The following is a 22,420-nucleotide window of genomic DNA, read 5'->3' on the forward strand; positions in this document are numbered from 1 at the left end:
GACCAAAACAGCTACAAAAATCTTACTAAAGAACAAAATTTGCTCGACGGTGCATCATTACAAACAGTTCGGGGCGTGCAGTCTACAGAGTCTCTGAAATTTTAACCTCAAATTGAAACTCTCAGTGATAGAAACTTTTTAAATGATTTGGTACAGCTAAAGATATTTTATTTCCTGCCTTAAAAATATACTCTTATCAAGGGTGCCTGGGTGGCTTAGTCAGTTAAGAGTTCAACTCTTGGTTTCTGCTCAAGTCATGATCTCACAGTTCAAGAGTTTGGGTCCCGCATCGGGCTCTGCACTGACAGTGTGGAGCCTGCTTGGGATTCTTTCTCTCTCCCTTGTTCTTTGCCCCTCCCCCACTAGTTCTTTCTCTCTCTCTCTCTCTCTCTACACACACACACACACACACACACACACACACACACATGCACACTCCTTTTAAATACACGTGTAAAGGAAATGTTCTTGTGAGCATTTTTACAAATCATGGCTTGTCCGACCTGTCAAATGGGTTACTCATCCTGCCCTATGTATGACTGAGGTCTCTCTTGGGCACACCTGGGGAGGGGGGTACAACCAGAAGTGTTCGGCAATGCCAACAACAACCTGGCATGTATGTCGGGTGATGCCAGCTTATGGATGAAAGGCCAGGATGAGACTTTCACACCGAGTAGCCTCTTTCCCAGCCAGAACTCAGATTTCCAACCTAACGAAAGCAGAGCCAAACATGTCGAAAAGCAACAAGGCTTCTGGCCAACCAAAACAGATGTTACAAAACCCGTGAGTGACAGCTCAGGATCTTTACCTGTAGACAACACCATAGGCGACAATGTAGACTTTCGTTTAGAGTCCATTTACTTAGACTGCACATAATTCTAACATTTGTGGGTGTTTGCAAAGTCTCATGGTGGATTGGAAGGAATGGCTTAGAGATAAGAGTTTTACTTCTCATCCTCTGTTTCAAGAGAGTCTGGGGAAGTACAACATATACCCAAAGTGATTTTCAAAAGTATTTATGGGACTCCTGGGTGGCTCACACAGTTATATATCTGACTTTGGCTCAGGTCATGATCTCATGGTTTGTGAGTTCGAGCCCCCTGTCGGGCTCTGTGCTGACAGCTCGGAGCCTGGAGCCGGCTTCGGATTCTGTGTCTCCCTCTCTCTGTCTGCCCCTCCCCCCCTCAAAAATAAATAAACATTAAAAAAAATTTTTTAAAGGATCTTACACACGTAAAGAAATAAACCCCAAAACATCTGGAAAATGTAATGATTCAAAATGACTTCTCTGTGCTCCGGATAACTGAGGTTTTCTGTGCAATTTTAGTTCATTTTGACATCTAAAATCTATGAGTTTTATTTCATTCAAGTGCAGATAAAATGATTAGCACTATTCAAGGCCAAGGCCTTCCTTCATCTAAGCTTCTAGAAACAAACTTTAACACCTGCACTGTGAAAAGCCATGACATAACCACACCAACAATGGCTGACCTTGGGTGTCAAACACGTGCCAAGAACTTTACATATATTATAACTAATCCCCGAAATAAACTTCATTGGGAGGAACTGCTATGCTCATCTCACAGATATAAAACTAAGGGTTAGGGGTAAATGAAATTGCCCAAATTTAAATATTTTTTAGTGTCTATTTATTTTGGGGAGAATGGGAGAGAGAGAGAGAGAGAGAGAGAGAGAGAGAGAGAGAGAGAACGCACAGTGGAGGTGCACAGAGACAGCGAGACAGAGAATCCGAAGCAGGCTCCATGGTGTCAGCACAAAGCCCAGTGTGGGGCTCAAACCCATGAACCATGAGATCATGACCTGAGCCAAAGTTGGACACTCAACCGACTGAGCCAGCCAGGCACCCAGAAATTGCCCACATTTAAAACCAGGTCATCCTGGTTCTAAAGCCAGCATTCTTTCCATGGCTATCTTTTCCTTCTAGCTAATGAGAGTAGGTCTCCACATCCTTGGTGGGGCTCAAGGATTAATTCCCAGAGAAGCAGGATTAGTGTCAAGGTGGTGTCATCCCCTGGTTAGATGAGGCGGCCACAGGGGCAAGGATTGAGTCCTCTCTCAAGCCATCTCTCCAGTACCTACTTCTGCGAGAAAGGAATCTGGATTCTCATGTAGCTGACTCGGTATGTAGTTAGTTGATTTCCATACTCCCCAAATTACTTCAAACCAGAGAGGAAGGCTCTGGGCCAGAGTGAGTGTCAGGCAAGAGGATATTTTATTTTAACACGGAGGGTACACTAAAATGAACAGGCTTGTCTTTTACCATGCAGGGCACTCAACCTACTTACTAGATTTGCATCTCACTTCCAAAATAAAAATTCCACCTTTTATTGGAATCTGTATTTGCCTTTCTCAGATTTAGGAGACTCGTGGCAGTAATCGGGCGGCCAGTGGAAGGGGTGGGAGCATCTTAAATCGTTGCTCATAAAGGACTGGCTGTGGCGGAGCGTGGGAACAAATAAACAGTAAAGAAACGGGAGCAATGGTGCAAGGTTTGCTCCCTGTGCAAACAGCCCCGCTGGAGTACAAAGTCCACAAACCTTATCTCCTCCCCTATTTGAAATGGAACCTGGATGTGACATTTTGGGGGTTTTCCCCTCTGACATTCCACTGCTGAATTCTTGATGTAGTCATCTGGAAGCCTCATAGGTAGGTTAAATGGTTGTTTGCTACGCTGCCGTATGATTTTAAGAACACAAGAGAGACTCCTGTGCATGCTACCTCACTCAGAGTCTTGCCAAATTGGCTCTTTAAGATGCCTGAAATTTCACAGTTAATCCCTCATTGTTTTTCCCTAATCCAAAGATCAAGCACTAATGCAAATAGTCCTGGGAAGGGTAGTTCATTGACCTATTATCAATCATATATACCTTAGTTGGGATGAGTTTGACGAATCAATTCACACAAGAAATAATAAATGTAAAAGTCACTTTGTAAGCCATAAATTGTCAGATAAATATGGAGTTATTTGAACATATTTTAAAACTTTTTCACTGAGATATAACATAACCGGAATCCATGTTGACTGAAGACTCAATGTTACCATCACGTCTAATGTTTATCAAGTGTTTACTATATGCTAGACATTGTTCAAGGCTTTCATGACAACAAACCGATATGGGGCAGGTATGATTCTTATTCTCATTTTACAGATGAGAAAGATGAGGCAGAGAAATGCTAAGTAAGTTTTCAAAAGTCACACAGCTAGTAAGTGTCTGAGCCAGGATTTGTACCAGGCAGTCTCCCTCTAGAATAGAACCTGCACTACAACCCACTTTCCTACTTAGTTGCTCTCTTCAAAGGTATGATGGCTGGAACACAGGGGAGGAAGAAGATTTGTGAATCATGAAGGGCCTGAAGTTATTTAAAACTGTTATTATACCAATATCTATTACAATATAGATACAATTTTCTTGTATCGGTGCTTATACCAGTATTGTGGTCTGAACGTCAGCATAACGGAAATAACCAGAATGATGTCAACAATAGGTGCTTACTATCATGTGTCTGATGTAGTCACTTTTACCACCTTCGTCCTCGTGATCTTTGCCCTCGTTGTCTTCTCATCACTGTCGTTTATTGAGGGCTTCCCATGTTCCAGGAACCATGTGTTGTCCACTACCTAAACGATCTCACTTAATCCTCAAAGCAACCTTGCGGCGTTGGTATAACCATTCCCATTTTATAGATGATAAAACTGAGGTTCAGAGATGTTAAGGCCATAGAGTCAAAAGCGCTACAGCTGGAATGGGAACCTAAGTCTGCCTTCTCAGCGTACGTTCTTAACCACGTCACTATGTCCAAAATTTGAATCATACTTCCACAAGCACCACCACAAAATACCACGTATTAAGTGTGCTTTCTGTGTTGGCTTGGCCCTCTGTCAGGCTAGTCCTATCTCATGATTTCAAACGACAAACGACAGTTCGTGGGTTAAATCCAGCCAGCTGCCTGTTTCTGTATTAAAGTTTTACTGGGACCCAGACATACTCCTTCGCTTACACGTTGTCTGTGACTGCTTTTGCGCGAAAAGGTATTGTTGAGTAGTTACAAGAGAGATCCGAAGGCCAACGGTATTTGCCATCTGGCTCATCGCAGAAAAGTCTGTGGACCTCCCTGCCTTAAACCATTTTGCAAGGTGCCTGTATTACTATAGTCATTTTACAGATGAACATACTGGAATTCAGGAAGATTAGGTAGCTTGTCCATCCAACTATAAGAGCAAGAACCTAGTGAGAACCCGAGGTCTAGATGACCCCAGAACTTGTTCATTTTCCTCTTTGAAACTTCCAAAGGCAACAACTTTCATAATTACCAGTTGAAGGAAAGATTTCTCTAACATGTGGTTAACAATCTGCTTTTCAATGTTTGACACTGCTGTTAGAGTTGTACATTTTCCGCTGACAGGGGGATATTAAATTCCTCTTACCTTCTGAGAATTTACTGTATTTAATTCCTTGAGGGTGGATGCTCAAGGGCTTGTCTGCCTTATTCTTGAAGTGGACTTTCATGATATCTCCAACTTCCGCATACAAAGTTGGCCCAAGAAGTCCTATGGAAACAAGGATTTATAATGGGTCTGTGTTCAGGACTACCAAAGACAGAGCTGCTAAGGATGAACCCCATGAGTAATGGCGGTCGTTCCTCCTGGTCCTGAGGCTGACCAGCTCATTGCCTCTACATGGCAGGCAGGTAAGGACAGGAAGGCAGAAATGCTTGGCTTGTGCCCAAAACAAGTCAAGAGAGAGGGGGAATAGTTCTGACCATGTCCGCCCCCATTCAGACCCACCATCATTTCTTGGAGATTACTGTCTTTGTCTTTGGTCAAGAAAAGAAGGATGGTCATTTTCAATTACACAAGGTGGTTTGAGGGAAGGTGACTGGCTCCATGAGATCTCCCTGAGGTGGGAGACCTCAGAGACCTCAGTGAAGTGAGGGAGAAAATCATACAGTACTCTGGCCCTGAGGCAAGTTCAAAGTCCCTGAGGCAAGAGTGAGCTTGCTGGATCCAAAGAACTGTAAGAGAAATGGTGAGGGCAGAGTGAGAACAGGTGAGGGAGGGGTGGGTCATGTGAGGCTTAGGGGGCATGGTAAGGACTCTGGATTTTCTCCTAAGTGGAATGGGAAATCACTGGGGTTTTGTGAAGAACATGTGCTCCTGACTGATTCTGATGTCCTTTAAGTCTTGAGAACCTGTCACCAGAAGTCCTATTTCAGACAAGTGACAAGAGTTGACCGCTCTCATTGCCAAGCCATCTGTAAACTCTGTGGGGCTGGCTTCTCTCCACTAGGAATCACAGGAGAACAATATAATATCGATATAATATAATGATCATCACCACTGCCCATGAATGCCAGTTGAAGTCTGTGACCACAGAGCAAATCTTCAAGGAGATAGTAACATACCCATTTTACAGATGAGGAAACTGAGCCTCAGAGAGTTTCAACATCTTGCCCAATAGTATGTAGCTAATTAGAGGCAGCTAACCTATCAGACTCTACACACTGGGCCTTTAACCACCTTTTAATAGTCCACCCCTCACGCTATATGTATTCATTCACTCAAAACACATTCATTGAGTGCCCACATTGTCCTCGCTGTCAGCACTGTAATGGTGAGTAAAATAGGCGCCTTCACAGAGCTTACAAAAAAGGTAGGAAAGCCAGATTTTAACAAATAATCCCGCCAACATTTGATGACAAACTATGGTAAGTATTATGAAAGCCAAGTACAGAACACCCTGAAGAGCATTTTACAGAGGGATTCTGCCCAATCTCGGACGCATGGAGGGGATCAGGGTTGGGAAATACTTCCTTGAGGAAGCGATGCTTTAACTGAAGCCAAAGTGGGATTAGCACGTGCAAAGGGTCTGCGGCACCAGAAAACTTGGCCTCTTTGGAGAGCTGGCAGATGGCCATGGTGAAGGTGAAGCTTAACAGGCAAGAGAAAGGAGCAGAAAGTGAGGCTGAAGGCATAGTCAGAGGCCCTGTCATGTAGGGCCTTCTGGGCCATTTAGAGTTTTCCTCTAAGAGTATCTGAAAGCCATTAGAGAGTTTTTAGCAGAAGTGAGACATGGACCAGATTTGGGGTTTTAAATCTCTGGCTGCGTTGGTGGAGGATGAGCCGAGGAGAATCCAGAGTGGATGTTGAGAGAGCAGATAGAAGGCTCCAGGGGGGTGATGTTGGTGAGTTACCGTAAAGTTACAGTAGCAGAAGTGATAAGAACATGCTAGAGAGCGCTTAGGAGACCAGACTGCCAGGCCTCAATGGATGGGATATGGGTGGAGGGTGAGGGGTCCAAGTTGCTGTGGATGGTCGGTGACACTCTGGCTGGGCAGCTGGGTGCAGGAAGGTGTCATTCTCTGAAAGGGAGGCCACTGTGGGAAGGTTTTGTTTGGTGGGCGTGGTAGGCAGAATGAAGGCCCTCCCTGAGGTGTCCCCATCTTAACTACTGGGACCTGAGAATACGCTACCTTATATGGCCGAAGGGGTTCTGCCCCTTGGGAATGATGAAGATCAGGATGTCGAAATGATAATGGATGTCGAAAGGATGTTTCAATGGATGTTGAAAGATAGGATGTCTACCTATTGGCAAAGAGAAAATGGGACTTTTGAGACAGAGGCCCTATCTTTCTCTGCTCCTATCTTTTTACCCACAGTTTTCTTTTTTTTTAAGTTCATTTATTTTTGAGAGAGAGACAGAGAGACAGAGAACGAGCAGAGGAGGGGCAGGATGTGAAGCGGGCTCTGCTCTGACAGCAGGGAGCCCAATGCGGGGCTCGGACCCATGAACCACGCGATCGTGACTGGAGCCAAACTTGGGAGCTTAACGGACTGAGCCACCCAGCTGCCCCAGGACCCAGTTTTCTTATTCCTTTCACTGAGCTCCCGGTGCTAGACTTTATGCTGATCATGTGCCTGAAGCTTTTTGTTTGTTTTTGTGTTAGCTCTGCACAGGGCCAGTGAGGTCACGTCGTTCAATCCTCGTTTCGGAGACAGTGACAAAGCCCAGGACATGGGGGCAGGGAGGGTGGCTTGCTCAAGGTCAGTCACTGGGTGGCACTGCTGGGGTGAGAACTCAAATCTGCGGACTCTTGAACCTTTCTCTCCCACCTCGCACAGAGCGGGTTCAGAAGCCCCCCTTTCCTGAAATGGTTCCAGTGTCTACACCATTTCTGACTCCTGACCACATCTGGCTCCACTGGCTGACCTCTCTCTTCTGGCTGCTGCCCTCCGTCCTAGCTGCCGACAGAAGCCCCCACTGGCTATTCCCACCCGCTGGGATGCCCCGGAGCCCACAAGAGGGCTATGTTGTCACAGCGTGCACCGGTTTTGTTGCCATGGGAGCCTCGCCCTGGCGATTTGTCTGTTGGCATCATGGGGCTGCAAATGCCCGGTGCCCAGGATAAGTCTTCTAAGTTATTTAACCTAATAAGACCTCTTGCTGCAGTGAGCGACGTGGAATGTTTATTTGCCTCCCTTTCGGTTTCTTCGGAATTAAGGCAAAATAAAGCGATGTGTTCGTAAGTGCACCCCAAATACCTCCCCGCACGTGGGCAAACACAGGCCTGGACGTTGTCTGAGCGCCATTCAGCTCCTCCGTTGGCCAGATGGCCCGAGACCCATCCCACCCTCTCCTCAGTGGCCGACAGTGAGGTGGGGGGAAGGAGTCGCCTATCTTGTGGTCCCAAGAAGGTAGCACAGCATGTACCAAATGGTTTTGGACTTGAAAACTATTAGCTGGCTATGAAGCCAGCTAACCCAGCCTCCTGCTCTCAAGGTGAACAACACACTACAGAAAACAGGAAAGCCTGTCGTGGGGTTATTTTAAAGCCCCTTCAGGGGCAAACATTTCTTAATCCTCCTGGAAAAAATTCGGAGTCAAAACTAACCATTTTCAAGCCCCAGACAGGATTCCCGAAAATGAGACTGGCCCCTCCACCTGTCCGCAGGTCCTCAAACCTCGCTGGACAGGCACCTTCAGACCTCTGGTCGTACAGCCTAGCCCGCACCCGCAATTCGAATGACTCCTGGGCTCACGCTGCAGAAGTGGCACATGACTGGCTCCAGGTTCGGCTAGAATCGTACCCGCCAGATGGGTGGAGGAGGAAACAGGGAAAGGTACCAATGACACAGGACCAGACTGGGGGATGGGGCAGGTCACATAGTCAATGGTAGTGTTTAAACCCAGAGCTTCTCAGTCTTTTCCTTTACCCCAAATTTGCCCCACTCTATCAGCTACGGTAGAGATCCAGTGAATAAAATACTACGCTTGCCGTCAGGGGTTCATTGTTAAGTGACTTGGGGAGTTCAGGAAGGAGCTCCTTTTAAAACGGGTGTTAAAATGCCTCAGAATTCACATAAAACAAATGCGTAATGAGAAATACAGGGGTTGACAGAGAGGTGATGTTGTAAGTGCACAGGGCTTACACATAAATTAATGATCAGGTCTACTTTTATTTTTAAGTTTGTTTATTTATTTAGTTTTAGATGGGGGAGGGGCAGAGAGAGAGAAGGAGAGAGAGAATCCCAAGCTCCACGCTGTCAGCACAAAGCCCCACTCTGGGGCTCACGAACCGTGAGATCAAGACCTGAGCTCAAATCAAGAGTTGGACGCTTAAAGTACCGAGTCACCCAGGCGCCCTGATTAAGGTCTACTTCTAATTAATGAGGTTGAATCAGGAAATGTCCTCAAAAGTTAATCATCTCAAAGGATTTTGATCACAGCACTCTCCTCTCCAAAACCTATCAATGACTCCTTCGTGGCTAAAAGAGAGTCTCCAGGCTGGCACTGGTCTTTCCATCACTCAGCACAGTGGCTTACACAGGCCAGAGATTCAACTCAGTCACTTGGCAAAAGCCACACAAGGCAAGGCTCTAAACACCTGCCCAGTTCTTCTTCTCTCCAGGCCTAATGAATATGTTTCCCAGCTCATTTTGCCCTCACCCACCTACAATTTAATTAAATTAGATAGTTCTGAAGTATCTGTCGTACATACAAAGCGTGGAGCCAGAGCTATGAAAGTGAATAGACTCTGTGACAGAGGACGGGAGATCCTTGAGCTTTCTGCCCTCAACTACAAACTTCATTTTATTGGTAACCTTATCGTCTGTTGCCTCGCCAGCCCCGTGAAGGTGGTATCTCATCTCCAGCTAATTCGGCCCAAGCTTTGAATCCCCTTACCTCCTGTTTCTTCTGAATCTGGTTCCAGCAATTATTCTCTCTCCGATAGTGTTATCCTCCCCTTTTCCATTGGATTCTTCCCCTGAGCCCTTAGGTATTTTAAGTCACTGTATTCTTGTTTGTAAAACTCCAAAATTGTTGATTTGTGACTGGAGGGCAGGCTCCAGCCAAGGGAAGACTGAAGGTAAAGGGCGGTCAGAGGCGGCAGGACAGAACGGTTTGCACGGAGAGACAGAAGGAGGAGTTTGGGAAAGTTGACCCTCTTCAGTTGGTTAGTGTGGGAGGATGAGGGAATTATCGACCAGGGGGCCCAGCTGGAGGAAGTTCTCTCTTAACGGCCTCTATCATTCCTGCGGAATATAGTACCATATTCAAGATCCCAAAAACCCACTCAACCCACTTGCCTTGACTAAAGAAGAGAGGAGGGAAAAGGAGAGATTTCTCTTCGAAACTGATAGCTGTTGTACATCTCACACCATAAATAAAACAGGAGAAGAGATGGGAAAACCGATGCAAAAGAATCAGCCGTATATGGTTCCTTTGAGTGAGTCTAGGGACCCAGACGGAGGCACCGGATTATTTGTTAAGGTTCATCCACACTCAAGGGTAAGAAAGACAAGGTAAGGTTCTGTCTTGTCCACTACCGGCTGCTTCAATGCCCAGCCCATCGTGGGTGCTCAACAGTAGTCTGTTCAATGCGTGAATAAACTTAAAAGTTCAAACACTTCAAAGTTTTGTCGAGCTTTTTGATCAATGTCAAAAACAGCCAGCTTCCTGGCCATGTCACCTCATGGGCAAGAAGGGCCCCCTGCCTTGAAATTCTCAAAAATATGAACCAGGGGCCCCACATTTTCTCTTTGCACTTGGACCCACACATTCTGTAGCCTGAACTGGTTAAAAACAACCAAAGCATGCATTTCTACAAAGATGATGCCAAATAGACGGTTTACATATATATGAATATCAAATTATTCGTAGAGGTTTATCTTCAAAATTAAATAGTATACTTCGGGCTTACCTGAAATTTTGGATCGTGGTTTTTCTTTCTGAAAATATGGTTCATACTCTCTGTAGACAATTTTCTGAAAGGAAGTTGCAAAAGGATTCGAACTAGAAATAAAATACAAAAATTAATTTGAAAGGCATATAAGACATCTATATCTCATCACAAGACAGATGGCTTTCTCATGTCCTCAGATATGTGGTAGGAATACCAGTATTTCAATTGTGTTTCAGAAACCCGAGATTTTATAAACATGAATAATACGTGAAGTTAATAAAACAATTATTGATCTCTTTAAGAATATTCTGTTGAAATAACTGTTCTTTCCCAAATTGAGTCTGCCTTAACTAATGTACTCAAAATCCATTTTCTTTTTTTTCTTTTTTTGTTTAATCTTTATTCATTTTTGAGAGAGAGAGAGAGCACGGGAGGAACAGAGAGAGAGGGAGACACAGAATCCGAAGCAGGCCCCAGGTTCCAAGCTGTCAGCACAGAGCCCGATGCGAGGCTCGAACCCATGAACCACGAGATCACGACCTGAGCTGAAGTCAGATGCTCAACCGACTGAGCCACCCAGGCACCCCAGAATCCATTTTCTAAGAAAGGACCTAAGATCATCGTGTGAACCCAAACGTTAGGCTTAGATTTTAAATGACTAAACCCACAACCAAATCCTCTATGAATAAATACATGGGCAATTCTTTAACTGATGAATCAAATACATATGTAAATTACCTGAGGAACATGGCAAAAAAACCACTGATTTGGTGGACCCTATTTCTAGCTGAGAAGTTGGAGATGGGCTAATGGAGTAAAAGCCCTGGGGATTCACCCTGGAAACAAACAAATGAAAAACCCACGTCTCAGAAAATGTTGAGTAACTTGTCCCGACGAGGATCAATGGAAAAGTGGCAGAGCCAAGACTCCAAGAGGTGAAACCCTTGTATTCATGGTAAAGTATCACAGAAGGGGAGTCAGGGAGAGCACTGAGCTTGCTTCTGGCCTTTTCTCCTTCTGCATCGCTAAAGCTGGGCACAGCGTTCCTGCCGCGGTCTTCCAGATGAAAGTAAACGGGAAGGTAGTTGGGGGAAATTTCTCAAAAATGTCTAAACCCGTTGAACAAACTGGCTTTGTGAGGCTTCCTAATCCAGACAGGGTGGCCCCCCCCTAAAATCAGGGCCTCACAGAATGGGATACTCACCACCTTTGCTGCAGTGTCTGTATAGTGCAGTGGTTAAGACAACACGTTGTGGACTCAGTGTCTGGGGTTGAATCTCGTTTCTACCCCTTATTAGCTGTCTAACCTTGAACAAGGTACTTAATCCATTTGTGCCTCAGTTTCTACAAGCGTGAGATGAGAATAATAGTAAAATCTTCAAGGGGCTGTTACAAGTATTACATAAACGGCTACCTGCAAAGGGCCTGGGGCCAGCGCGTTGTAAATATCCAATTCGTGCTAACTAGTCATATTTTTAAGAGGTAATAAAAGTTGGTTTTTAGTCTCCATGTTTTCCTACGAAGCAGAAAAATCATTAACTGCAGTAATTCTTAAACTTTTTAAAATGTGGGATACAAGAATTGTGTTAATGTTTGGGGGCAGAATTTAAGGAAGTAGGAGTAAAGTGTTTCAGAAATGAGTAGCTAACTATTCAAGGTACTGGGTTCTCAGTCGCTGAAAGCGTTCAGTAGAAACTAGACAACCACTTGGGGGGTGGGATTGGTGCTTAGGGTTGGGGGGGAGTAGAAGGTCAAACATCGATGTTAAAAATGAACAAAATTACCTCTGAGAGTTCTTAGAACCCAAGAATCTTAAGATTCCATATGGTAGCTGTGTCCCTCATGTTGGAATCCATTTATATTTATTTAATCTTTAGTACATTCGAAAACAACCCTCCCCTCCCCCACCCCCAATCTTGAAATACATGACCACGGATGATGGCATAAAAGCTTTACTCAGCAGAATCAGATTTTTGTGTGGGGTGTGTATTTTTTGTTCAATAAGGGTATATTTTCTACCATATTTCACTGTATATATTGTGTGTACATCCGGAGGTATATCTGTTTTGATTTCGAACAACTGAATTGCTATTCAAAACTAATCTAAGTAGAAAGCTGAAAATAATAGGATTTCCAACAACAGGCATGATGAATTTTTCATTTATGAGGATTCTCTAAAAATGATCTGATCATAATAAGAATCATATAAAGCTAGAACCCTAGAGGGGAACAAAATATATGTTTTCATTTTCAATACCTGTTACCTACATACATGTAAGTGACTGAACAAGTTTCCTTAGGGAAATTTTCAAAAACATTTACTTCAGACTTCAAACAAGAATAATGGATATATGTCACCTCTCAAAGCCATTCTGCTGCTAATACTGGATAAAGTAAGAGGGGAGATCTTTGCTTTGTCCTAAAATACACTTTGGCAAAGAATGGAATCGTCTAGACCGATCTCCTTAAAGTGAGTGCCATTCAGCTGCGGGTGCAGGCCACTTGAGCACAAGCTCTGAGTTTAAGCAGCCAGATACACGGGTTAGATTTTTCACTAGAAAGTGCCAGAGAGAGAAATGACATGATTTGAAGTTCAAAGATATTGACAGTTGGCCTAGGTTATCATTCCATGGTCTGGGCGCAATAATTGGCACCAGGGTTATGACTCTTTCGCGAATTCTAGAAACTCAACCACAGGGTGAGGGGATCGGATAACCAGTCATGGTGCCCTGTGGACTCACCATGTGACTCAGGCTTTTGCCCTGTGCGGTTCTGCTTGTCATCTTCGGAGTCAACTACAGAAGGAAGAACAAACTTCCAAGCACAAGCACGGGGTGCCCCCGCGAAGGCAGCAAGCTGTTACTGTCTGCCCACGAGCAACAGAGATTAATGTTGGGAAGCCTGTTATTTTCTTCGGGGTTTCTGGCAGTTTCCTAAGGCTGTGGGTGCGATCTAGATAGATCATCGACTTGAAAGACAATATTTAAAATAAATTTTTGGGGGCGCCTGGGTGGCTCAGTCGGTTAAGCGTCCGACTTCAGCTCAGGTCACGATCTCACGGTCCGTGAGTTCGAGCCCCGCGTCGGGCTCTGGGCTGATGATGGCCCAGAGCCTGGAGCCTGCTTCCGATTCTGTGTCTCCCTCTCTCTCTGACCCTCCCCCGTTCATGCTCTGCCTCTCTCTGTCTCAAAAATAAACGTAAAAAAAAAAAAATTTTAAATAAATTTTTTGAGTAAGGATTTCTTCTTATTACAAGACCAAGATAGTATGTAGTACCCTCCAAAATAACCCAGTTACAAAGCAATTCTTTGAAGGATCTAATGCTATACGCTACAAGACTCTTGAAATATTACATTATTTTTTGGCAGATTGCTTTGGTTTTGTAATTGTAAAAGAGGAACATGTCTTTCACAATCATGTAAACTGTGATGTTAAGTTAAAAAAAAACTTGAGTCACACTGAGAGGTTTACCATTAAAAAGTATAAAAATATAACTGGAAATAGTGAGTAGGTCCTATAATTTGTTTCATTGCTGGGAAGTCTTATTTTTTTAACCTTTCAATTAGGAAAAATAGTTTGCAATTCAAAGATAGAGTTTTCTTATTTCAGCCACCTTTTCGTTACATATGCCTGTTAACAGAGACCCTTCCAAAATAGCCCGGGGTAGACTTTATCCCAGGGACTAAGAACGTGAATAAAACGAGCCACATGAAGCGGAAGACAAGGTAAAGGAACAAACATGTTGCAAAATTACCGACCGATGATGGTTTGAAAGTCATTTGTAAGAACACAACAAAATTGTGGCAATTTGGCGACCGCGATTGGGCACTCTGCTTGTAATGAAGGCCAAAGCGTACATCTTTAGTTTTACAAGAGGAAGCCATGTGGAGGACGAAATAAATAATATGTAACTAGAGGTTCTAGAAAAACACGAGCCTTCCAAAATTCTGGCCTGGGACTTCGCAGGAAGGGCGAATGAGGTGCTTCTGCGTCCATCACCGCACTCAACCCCCAGTGAGCCGCTCTAACGAACCTGTATTCACCAACTCTTGAAAGCGGCACCTGTGTCTCCCATAACCTCGGAAGGACACACACTGCATCGTGGCTACGCTGCCCCGCTAGAAGCAAAACTGGCAATTCTGTTTCCAAACTTAGCGATAAGGTTTTTTGCTTTTTTGTTTTTTCCGCCCTGTTTTGCTGCGCAAGCCCCGCGATTGCAAAGGAAAAGCTCCCTAGAAGAGGTAACTTGATGCTCCCCGGGGGGGGGGGGGGGAAGCCCACCGGCCACCACAGCCGCCTCACCTCGGGTCTGCGGGCTCGGGGCGGTAGTCCCAGCGGATGCCCTGCGCGGCCACGTAGAACTGCCTCAGCCGCGCCGCCTCGGCCCCCGGGCGCCCCCAGCCTGCGCAGCCGGCGCCCAGGACCACCAGGACCCAGAGGCGCGGGCAGCCCGGGGCCATGGCTGCTTCCCCGCTCCCGCGCGCCGCCGCCGCCGCCAGCCGGGGACCTGGGCCGCGCTCGCGTCCGCCGCCGGTCGCGCCCCGCGCGGCAGGCCGGTCCGCCGTCGCGGCTGCAATGCGCCCCGGGAGGCTGCGGGTGGCGGTGTCCTCCCGCCCTTCGGCCGGGGCGCCGAGGCCGCCGCGGCTTCCAGCCGTCCTCCCCTCCTAGCGCCCCTCCAGGCCAAAGGGGGTTGGCTGGGTCCGCGCCCGCGGGGACCGGAGGGAGGAGGCAGGGCGAGGGGTTGGTGAATGTTTTACCGCAGGTGGAGAGAAGGGCAGAAATGGAGGCCCCCGCGGGCGGGGCGGGGCCCAGGGGTTAACGAGCCGCGGGCAAAAGCGGTCCGGCCCTTGCACCTGCTGAGCCCGCTGCCCCTCGCCACCCACCGCGAAAGCGTCTACACCTGCTACGCCCTCTGCAGTTCCCAGGGCGGCGTCACCCCACGCCCCTAGCCGCGTCGGTCTCCCGATCTGGGGGAAAGCGTATTCTGCTGTGGTAGGGGCGCAGGGACACCTTGCAATTGCAGGGGAGGAAGCGGGGGCCTGAGCCCGGGCACGGGACCGGCAGGCCTGGACCACCGCACTGACTGCTGCCCGCGCCCAGCTCTGGCCGGAGGAGGGCCCGAGGCCACGGAGGCAGCACCGCAGAGGCAATCAGCAGAGCAGACCTCAGTCCCACTCCCCGCGCCGTGCTGGCTTGGGTCGGCGACGCAACCTCTTTAGAGCTCGGTTTTAACATCGGCCCAAGAGGGGGATGAGAGTCTTTCCCCCGATGCAGTTGTTAGCAAGATAAAAGAATACTGTGAGGTGCCCGATTGCCCGCAGCTGAGAGGAGCCCGCACACGCGTATTACTCCGATTGTGTTTTTTCCCCGCTGCAGGGGCCCCCCTGTGTCTCCCCGAGCACTGTGCTGTTTCACAGGGCCTTAAGATCTTATTTTGCCCTTGCTAGAAAATCGGAGGCTTAGGTTGTCCGAAGCATCACTATCGCTGTCTGAGGTTCCCCGAACCTGCGGGCCTCCAAGCTTCTGTCTCAACGGTTTGTGTCCGTAGATTGGATACCTTGTAATGGGGCACCTCGCACGAGGTGATGTCACGTGATGTCGGGCCCCCTCCAGGCTTCACTCTCCCTCCACGCAGGCTTCTTTCTGTCTGCTGCTTTGCTGATACTACTCTGCCAACTTACAATGCCCATCTCTTCGTCTTTGCTGCCCACTGGTTGAGTTCAAATCGAGTCCTACCCATCTCCCCGTAGGAGTATCTCCCGAGTCTCCTTCTGGACTCGAGTTGCCTTTCCCACTTTATGAGCTCCTACAGCAGTATTCAAACAAAACACTCCTGTTGCTCACCCTCTGTTACTTTGCCGGGATGTCTATCGTGTCCCCAATTAGATGATCAGCTGTTAGAGCAGGAACAGGGCCTTACTCTTCTGTATCTGTGACAGTAGTGGTTTGAAAGCCGATGCCCCATCAGAATTCCCCAGAGGAGCTTTTACAAGTGGCAGATTCTGACTCCGGACACAGGGCCGGTGGCCACCGTCCTGCAACACCCAGCCCAGTGATTGGCCTAAGATAAGCAGTCAGAGGTGCTGTCGACAGGATATGAGAAGCTTTTTAAGAGCAGCGAGTCCCTAAATCCGCCAAGGTTACCACTGAAGCTCTTGCAAAGTTACTGTAACCCTTTAGCTAGACGGTTTTGCCATTTTTATTTGCATATGCACCCACGTGTTGTTTGTCCTGCATGACACGTTTACTGCCTCACAGAGACAAGGCAACTGTCCCGTTTGGCTATTTTTGGGCATCAGTTCCGGATAACTACTGTGTGACTTTCAACAACCTATGCATTAAACGTGTGGTTTAATAAAGAACATCTGTTCTTTCTTACAGAACGTTCAGGTGATAATGATTTTTTTCCTGCCTCTCTGATTTCCTGACTTCGTTTTCTTCTCTGATTTTGTGTGTTGGGGGGGGGGGGTGTGGTATATATTTGACGACTGAATGAAGGGTCAATCCACCATTGGGACAGCAGTAATTATGCATTACATTGATGTAAACAAAATGATGTACACAGACCTTATTGGACAAAACGTCAAATAATGGAGCGTGGTATTTGGGAAGAATCCTTTTAATTGCACATTTGAATTTTGGTCTTGAGGTCCTTTCGGGCGGACTGACTGGTGGAGGGAAGGCGACACGTGCCTTCCTGTCTTGATTCTCGGTCTTCTGCACCCTCTGGTGCCAACCAGAGGCTTCTTGGAAGGCTTGCAGCCAGGGTGTGATAAGCTTCATGAAGGGCAAGCACTGGAGACCCCAGAAGACCTTCCAGAAGTCCCCTCAAGTCACAGACACCACCTGCCTCCCAACAAAGTAGAGGATGCCGTCCTCCAATCCAAAAATAGAGGCATTTTTTCTGTTTCCACAGTCTGGTCTTCTGGTAAGTCAGATGCTTCAGTCTCTGGCTAATGAGTCTTTCAAGAAAGGGACAGCTGGGCAAAACCCACAGACCACTGCAGGCATCCAGTCCTGGCTGCTGAGGCTTAAGGAAGAGGTGAAGCAGGAAGGGTGGGTGGAGAGTTCGGGCTTGTGGCACAACCCTTCTGCTGTCATCCAGGACTAATCTACAGGAAACTTCATGCCTTTTTTTTTTTTTTACAAGTATTTCCAGAAAACTGCCGCAAATATGCCACAGTTACAGCCCAGTCTGGCAGGAAGCCTGATGTTCAAAAATAGGATCCTATGGAGGTTGAGTGAGGTGACCAGGAGGACAGGTCTCTGAAAATGAGACGAAAGAAACTGAAATAATTACATGTTCCTTCAAAGCAAGCAAGCAAGCTAGCTAGCTCTTAGCATTTCTGTCCCTGAGGATCAACACAAGCTCTTTCTAGATTCTAGATAATCTGCCATCTAGGCTCCTTTCCTTAGGAAACTCAACTACTCATACTGAGCTTTGGGGGACAGAGAAAGTAACCAATTATTTTTGTGTTCCAGCAGGTCACATAGGGGATTGGCTGCATGGAAGTTGGTAGAATGTTTCCAGGAGTGTGACTTGTGGTCATCAAGCAAGGCCGCGGTGTTTTGTTTTGTTTGTTTCTTTGTTTTTTAATATATGAAATTTAGGTCCGCAGTGTTGTTAATACCACCGAGCGGCCATTAATGGAAATGTCACACATCCTGAAAGAAGTTATGTCTTATTAGAGCATTTCTATCCCGGAGGAAATGGGAATCCTCGCATAAACTTACTTTCTATTGTCACTCTACTGACGTACCCTGTCCCCTGCTGCCAACGCAATTTCCTTCAAGGCTTAAAAATTTAATACATGCTTAAAATGTAACTTGTGATTATATACTAAAAAGTCAAGTTTTAGTATTCTTTCTCTTCCCCTCACTTACTTCAAAAATATCTTCACGGGTGACTTACCTTAAGGGCTTGGGTCAAATGCAGCATTTGTGAAAACTCCGTATGTTCCTAGGTGGCTAAAGGACAGAAACACAAAGATTTTCCATGTGGTGCTGGGGCCTTGATGATGGCACAGCACAGAGTTCCTGAGACATCATGCATGAACACCCGACCCTGGAATTCTGCTTTGAAACGCTAACAAAACTGGGGTTCCTGGGTGGCTCAGTTGGTTGAGTGTCTGACTTCAGCTCAGGTCATGATTTCACAGCTCGTGAGTTCGAGCCCCCCGTTGGGCTCTGGGCTGACGGCTCGGAGCCTGGAGCCTGCTTCCGATTCTGTGTCTCCCTCTCTCTCTGCCCCTAACCCACTCGCGTTCTGTCTCTGTCTCCCTCAAAAATAAATAAGCATTAAAAAAAAATGGTAACACGGGGCGCCTGGGTGGCGCAGTCGGTTAAGCATCCGACTTCAGCCAGGTCACGATCTCGCGGTCCGTGAGTTCGAGCCCCGCGTCGGGCTCTGGGCTGATGGCTCGGAGCCTGGAGCCTGTTTCCAATTCTGTGTCTCCCTCTCTCTCTGCCCCTCCCCCGTTCATGCTCTGTCTCTCTCTGTCCCAAAAATAAATAAACGTTGAAAAAAAAATTAAAAAAAAAAAAAGGTAACAAAATTAAATGCCTGCAATATTTTGGAGAAGCCATTTAACAGCTCTGGGCAACTTGCGTTGCACGTACACCCCCGTTAAGTTATTGTTGAGCTGTAGGTACTGAGTACCTGCTATGCCTCTTCCTGGGGAGAAGAAATCCTTAGAAAATACCCAGGCTTGATATCTGATCATCTGGCAATAGTTATCAAAGCATGGTAGTACTTCCCCCTATGTTTGTTTGTTTGTTTTAATTTTCACAATGATCAAGAGTTCTACTGACATTTAGTGGGGGAAAGGGCCAGGGGCACTGGATAGCCTAATAGGCATATGATGCAAAAGATTTATCCTTCACTCCATACAGTTTTAGGATATCTACTCAATATTCCTGTAGGTGAATAACCTCTGAGTCTAGAACTTATCTTGCTTTAAATATAATAGCGTATTTTTTGTGTCTTTTAAAATACAATTGCCATGTGAATTGAGAGAAGGTTATAACAGGTTTTCCAATCCTTTACCAGAGTCATTCATCATTAAAAAAAAAAAAATCAGGTTGGTGCTGTCAATGCCTCTGATGCTGTTTGAGTCACTAAAAACTGTTGGTCACTGACTGTTGGTCTTTACGGCTGTTGACCCAAAGGTGCAAGCCTCATCACATCCACTAGAGTAGTCCCTCGGCTTTAGCGTTTTATTTCTGTCATGTATCACTTTCCCTTTCATTTCTCCTTTACTTTACAATGAGTAAATCACTGATTTTTTTAAAAAACACTGTGTGTAGTTAGGATATATTATCTGTGTATTTGACTTTAGAATTAGTAAGGGGGATTTTGCAAAAGTTTTGTTGCAAAAGGGGGACATTATGTACAGTCATTCTGATATATCACAGTGAGTTACAAAGTCAAACTAGAAAAGTTTACTCAACCATGCAACATGTCTCTCTTACCTTTGAGGGTTCAAGGGGCTTTCTCCATCATCTGGAATAAGCAAGAAGACACAAATGATTGGTTTAAAGGAAAAAAAAAACCTAGATGAACGAGAAAGGTCATCAGAGGTAAGAGTCATTGGGGAAAGTCTGTTACTGATTTTCACACAGGCTCATTATCGGGGTGCATTGGGAACAAGCTGTGCATCGGGACCCGTGTGGGGCTGAATGAAAACATTTGACAGTATGTAATCCACACTCCACTCATGTTTCCTCTCTTGCTTTTCAGTGACAACCTCTTCTTTGTCCTCTGGTCCTTGCCGTCAGCCTCTCGGCTGTTTTTGGTTGCTGTTGACATTGAGATTGCTGGTTCTTGAAACCCATTTGTTTGGCACTTGAGGTCCCCTGTCATTGCAACCTGTGTCACACTCCCCCAGCCACTAGTTGGGAAGCTGATTGTGTAAACAAATCCATACCCACATAACAAAGGCTGTTTTCTTTCTCTGGTAACATGGGTGACCAGGGCCTCCTGTCTTAATCCAAACAATGGGCTCGCAGAGTGGAAACTTTTAAATATGGCAGCTGGCCTGCCCATCGTCCCGTGGAGAGATAAAAGGGGAAAGCATCTTATGGCTAAATAAATTTAGAAAACACTAAGCCAAATGAAGGGGAACAAGTATATTTATTACAGGGCACTATTGAGCCTTCAATGTGATAATGAATGTGCATTTTGAATTTGCAGGAGAGGAACAGAGTACGCAGCATTTTCCTATTATTTGACCATAGAGTCCTATAAAGTTAAAATCACATTGCAGTGGGTCAAGGAAAATTCCCCATCCTCACAAATGAATTTATTTATTTTTATTTTTAAAAGTTTATTTATTTATTTTGAGAGAGAGAGAGAGAGAGCACTCACACAAACAGGGGAGGGGCAGAGAAAGAGGGAGAGAAAGAATCCCAAGCAGACTCTACGCTGTCAGCGCAGGGCTTGATCTCATGACTGTAAGATCATGACCTGACCAACGGAGCTACCCAGGCGCCCCAGATTTATCTATTATTAAAGATATTGGAGGATGGGCGGCTGCCGGTCTCTCATCATGGTCTGGAGGGTTCTTTGGCAATGTCTCAAATCTAAAGAAAGAACTGGTGGGGGGGGCGGGCAGGGAAGGCAGGAATAATGTGATTCCTACATGGTTATGGAGAATAGGTTCTAGGTCTTAGGAACTCTTGCTTCTGCCTTCTGGATTTGGTTAAAGAAACAGAAATGTCGCCCAGAGGGACTGGTGGCAGCTCTTTAAGCAGACTGACGCTCTTTCTTTGTCTATCGTCCTACTCACCCATCCACAGGGGAGTATGTGAAGGAACTTTAGAACACCAGCCTCAATGTGATGGTGATTCTGTGAATGGAGAGAACTTACAAGTGCGGAACAAGAGGGTCTGCCCTAGAGCAGTTAATAATCAGAGCTGAAAGTCAGTTCCATGAGAGCTCCATCAGGTATGACAGCCACTCTCAGTCACCTGCATTTGAGCATTCCTGACCCCTCTGATGCCCCTTGTTACCTTCCATGAGAAATGATGAAGAGCCCCATTAGTGTGTGAAGAGAGGTTTCTGAACTCATGACTGAGCATCCGGACCAGACAAAGAAAGAATGTTTTAATCCATAAGAGATGGTTCCCTTCTTTATCCTAGGCCAAGCTCTTTTTTTTCCCTTTCCTTTCCTTTCCTTTCCTTTCCTTTCCTTTCCTTTCTTTCTTTTTTTTTTTTTTTTTAGTTTATTTATTTGGCAGGGGGGGAGCAGAGAGAGAGAGGAGAGAGAGAATCCCAAGCAGGCTCTGCATGGTCAGTGCAGAGCCTGATGTAGGGCTTGAACCCACGAACCATGAGCTCATGACCTGAGCTGAAGTTGGACGCTTAACCAACTGGGCCACCCAGGCTCCCCTAGAGCTCCTTTTTTTTTTTTAATTTTTTAACGTTTATTTATTATTGAGAGACAGAGACAGAGCATGAGCATGGGAGGGGCAGAGAGAGGAGGAGACACAGAGTATAAAGCAGGCTCCAGGCTCTGAGCACAGAGCCCGATGCGGGGCTTGAACTCACGAACCGCGAGATCATGACCTGAGCTGAAGTCGGACGCCCAACCGACTGAGCCACCCAGGCGCCCCTAGAGCTCCTTTTTTGATGAACAGTCTGATAAACACAGCCTCCCTCATAGAGCGTCTTCATCCATTGGGTCACTTCCCTGCTTCCATCCTGCATCAGCCCTGCAAGTTTTCAGGAGAACGTACAGATCTCTCAGTGTGCCACCCCAGATCGTGACTAAGCAGCTACCCTCCACGCCTCCGGCTCTATCTCTCGCTTCCTCCACAGCATTTTTGGTTCAGAGGCACCAAAATGCTGAACGTAGCGCTTGCCTGGCCACTTACCCCTTTCAGGTCTTTCCACACACCATTCTCTCTGCTGGAACTCTATTTCCATTTATTTCCCTTTAGGGAAATCCTTCTTATTCTTCCAAGGTAGAGCTTAAAGGAGCCTTTGCAGACCTATCAGTTCGGTTGGGACACCTCTCTTTTGTGTTCCAGTCATATCCAGGGTGTGTTTTGGCCTCACACAGGTACTACTTCAGCATTAGCTTAGATTTCACTTATCCGTCTCCCTACTGGGCTTGCACAGTCTTTAACATCATGGCCATTACCCTGGGTCCCACTACCGAGCACTGCCGGCCAATAAATGACTATTGCATGAAAGAAAGATGAGGAGGGAAGCACG

General features: G+C 46.2%; 2 protein-coding genes across 8 annotated transcripts in view; both read right to left on the reverse strand.

Moving 5' to 3' along the window:
• F5 (coagulation factor V) overlaps positions 1-14,913 on the reverse strand; it is a 76,085-nt gene extending 61,172 nt beyond the window's left edge. The window contains exons 1-3 of one of the 4 annotated variants that reach the window (XM_047840716.1): positions 14,506-14,913; positions 10,222-10,313; positions 4,448-4,570 (exon numbers count right to left, since the gene is read on the reverse strand). In XM_047840716.1, the coding sequence (XP_047696672.1) occupies positions 4,448-4,570; positions 10,222-10,313; positions 14,506-14,663 (373 nt within the window). In that variant the 5' untranslated portion in view covers positions 14,664-14,913. Of the gene's footprint in view, positions 1-4,447; positions 4,571-6,492; positions 6,560-10,221; positions 10,314-14,505 lie in introns of those variants that run through there. The other 3 variants (XM_047840714.1, XM_047840715.1, XM_047840717.1) reach the window with 3 other exon arrangements.
• Positions 14,914-16,806: 1,893 nt separating this feature from the next.
• The window catches only part of SELP (selectin P), a 47,114-nt gene continuing 41,500 nt past the window's right edge, over positions 16,807-22,420 (reverse strand). For all 4 annotated transcript variants that reach the window (XM_047840720.1, XM_047840721.1, XM_047840719.1 and 1 more), the window contains 3 exons: positions 19,675-19,705; positions 18,116-18,171; positions 16,807-17,469 (listed from right to left, as the gene is read on the reverse strand). In XM_047840720.1, coding sequence (XP_047696676.1) covers positions 18,117-18,171; positions 19,675-19,705 — 86 coding nt within the window. In that variant the 3' untranslated portion in view covers positions 16,807-17,469; position 18,116. The remainder of the gene's footprint in view (positions 17,470-18,115; positions 18,172-19,674; positions 19,706-22,420) is intronic.

This window comes from Prionailurus viverrinus, chromosome F1 (genome assembly GCF_022837055.1).
Source record: "Prionailurus viverrinus isolate Anna chromosome F1, UM_Priviv_1.0, whole genome shotgun sequence".
In the NCBI taxonomy this organism is placed as follows: domain Eukaryota; kingdom Metazoa; phylum Chordata; class Mammalia; order Carnivora; family Felidae; genus Prionailurus; species Prionailurus viverrinus.